Genomic DNA, 1,804 nt, shown 5'->3' with positions numbered 1-1,804 from the left:
TTTTTGTTCTACATTTGGTTGCTCAGCGACTGCTTAGGGGGGAAGCAAACTCAAAAAGGTTAAAAAAAAGACTAGGAGCATGTGTCAAACCAATGTCAAAAGTGGAAGAGAAGACTATGTCATTATTGAGTAACCCCGGCGTAGTGCAGGGTAGGTCAAAATGCAAGAAAAAAAAAAAGACAGGCATCGGCATTCTTCTTCCCCGCGTCTTTATCAAAAACTAAGCTAGGCCCGAATCAGTATATTCGTGGGTTCCTGTTGGGCAAAATTCCGACTTGCATGAGCTGCTTGGTCCTAGTAGAGTTGAGCCAAGCAATGCCGAGTAACTTCCCCTGCAAGATACTGCAGGTGCGATCCTTCGATTTCTTAACTGAGTTACCCAAGATCCATTCCGGTTCGTCTGTCCCCACTCATCTACTCTATCGCCCCTAGAGCGCGAGTAAGGCCGGTTAGGCCGATATGTCCGTTTCTCTAAACCCATTGGGTTCCACGTAATGCCTTGACATCACTCCACCAAAGATTCAATTGTCAATCAATTACTCAGCTGAAGCTTTAAATTTGTCCGTAGGCCGACAAGGCGGCCTTATTGTGAACGCGTTCGGCGGGATTACGAGCAAAAATCGCGGGATACGGGATACAGGAAGAGGCGATGTTGGTTCGGCCGTTGCGGACTTTTCCGCATCGAGATGGAACCGATGGACTTCTCTCTATCTCCATCTCAAACCCGCAATGATGTAAGGATGTGGGCTGCATATAAGAAAGGCGGGATATCTTTGTCACTTGAGACTAAACTCTCTTTTTTTTGTTTCAACGTCGCCATCATCATTGATCAGTAAAAACACTAACCAGCAACCACAGAACCAGACTCAAACAGACTTTTTTTTCTTTTTCTTTTCTTAATACCACTAATTATTGCAAATAAAAACATCCATCACCATGGCCACCCTTAACGAATGTTGCGTCACCGGCTTCGCCTGGGACGGCAAGCCGACGGGCAGGGTCGAGACGCTGGGCAAGAAGCCGGCGTACGTGACGGGCACGAACCCGGACATTGGCCTGCTCATGATCCACGACATTTTCGGCTGGGAGTTCAACAACGCGCGGCTGCTGGCCGACCACGTGGCGCGCGAGGTGGGCGCCACCGTCTACCTGCCCGACTTCTTCGAGGGCGGGGCGCCGGCGGCCGAAAAGCTCCTGGCGGGCGCGTTTGCGCACTCGGACATCGTCGAATTCCTGTCCGTCAACGGGCGTGAGCAGCGCGAGCCCGAGATCTTTGAGTGCGCGCGGGCCATCCGCGCCGACAAGGGCCACTCGCGCGTCGGCGCCTTTGGCTACTGCTACGGCGGCTGGGCTTCGTTCCGCCTCGCGGCCAAGGAGCACGCCGGCGCCCCGCTCGTCGACTGCATCTCCATGGGCCACCCGAGCTTGGTGACGGAGAAGGACATCGACGAGTGCGCCGTCCCCGTCCAGATCCTGGCGCCCGAGCGCGACCACGTCTACACGCCCGAGCTGAAGGCCTACACCGTCAAGAAGCTCATGGAGAACAACATCGCCTTCCACTACCAGCACTTCCCCGACGTCGAGCACGCCTGCTTCATCAGGGGCGACGCCAACAAGAAGAACGAGAGGGAGGCCCAGCAGGCTGGCAAGGATGCCGTCGTCTACTGGTTCAAGCAGCACTTGGGTAAGCCCAAGGCGGCTTAAAGGAAGGGGAAAAAAAGAAAGGCACGGTTTGTTGTGTGCGTGTGGCAGGTGGTATATGACGTGATATTAATGATTTGGTTTCTTTGGGGGGGGGGGGGGG

At 54.1% G+C, this 1,804-nt stretch overlaps 1 protein-coding gene across 1 annotated transcript; it reads left to right on the top strand.

The window, feature by feature from the left end:
- Positions 1 to 936: 936 nt before the first annotated feature.
- On the top strand, positions 937 to 1,704 carry PpBr36_11518 (uncharacterized protein; the record flags this gene model as incomplete). The annotated part of the gene is made up of 1 exon (XM_029898618.1): positions 937 to 1,704. The coding sequence occupies one exon, from the start codon at positions 937 to 939 to the stop codon at positions 1,702 to 1,704; it is 768 nt and encodes a 255-aa protein (XP_029743065.1).
- Positions 1,705 to 1,804: the final 100 nt, after the last annotated feature.

Source organism: Pyricularia pennisetigena (assembly GCF_004337985.1).
Source record: "Pyricularia pennisetigena strain Br36 chromosome Unknown Pyricularia_pennisetigena_Br36_Scf_82, whole genome shotgun sequence".
Lineage (NCBI taxonomy): Eukaryota > Fungi > Ascomycota > Sordariomycetes > Magnaporthales > Pyriculariaceae > Pyricularia > Pyricularia pennisetigena.
The sequence above is the reverse complement of the archived record's forward strand: the minus strand, read 5'-3'. Positions and strand labels throughout refer to the sequence as shown.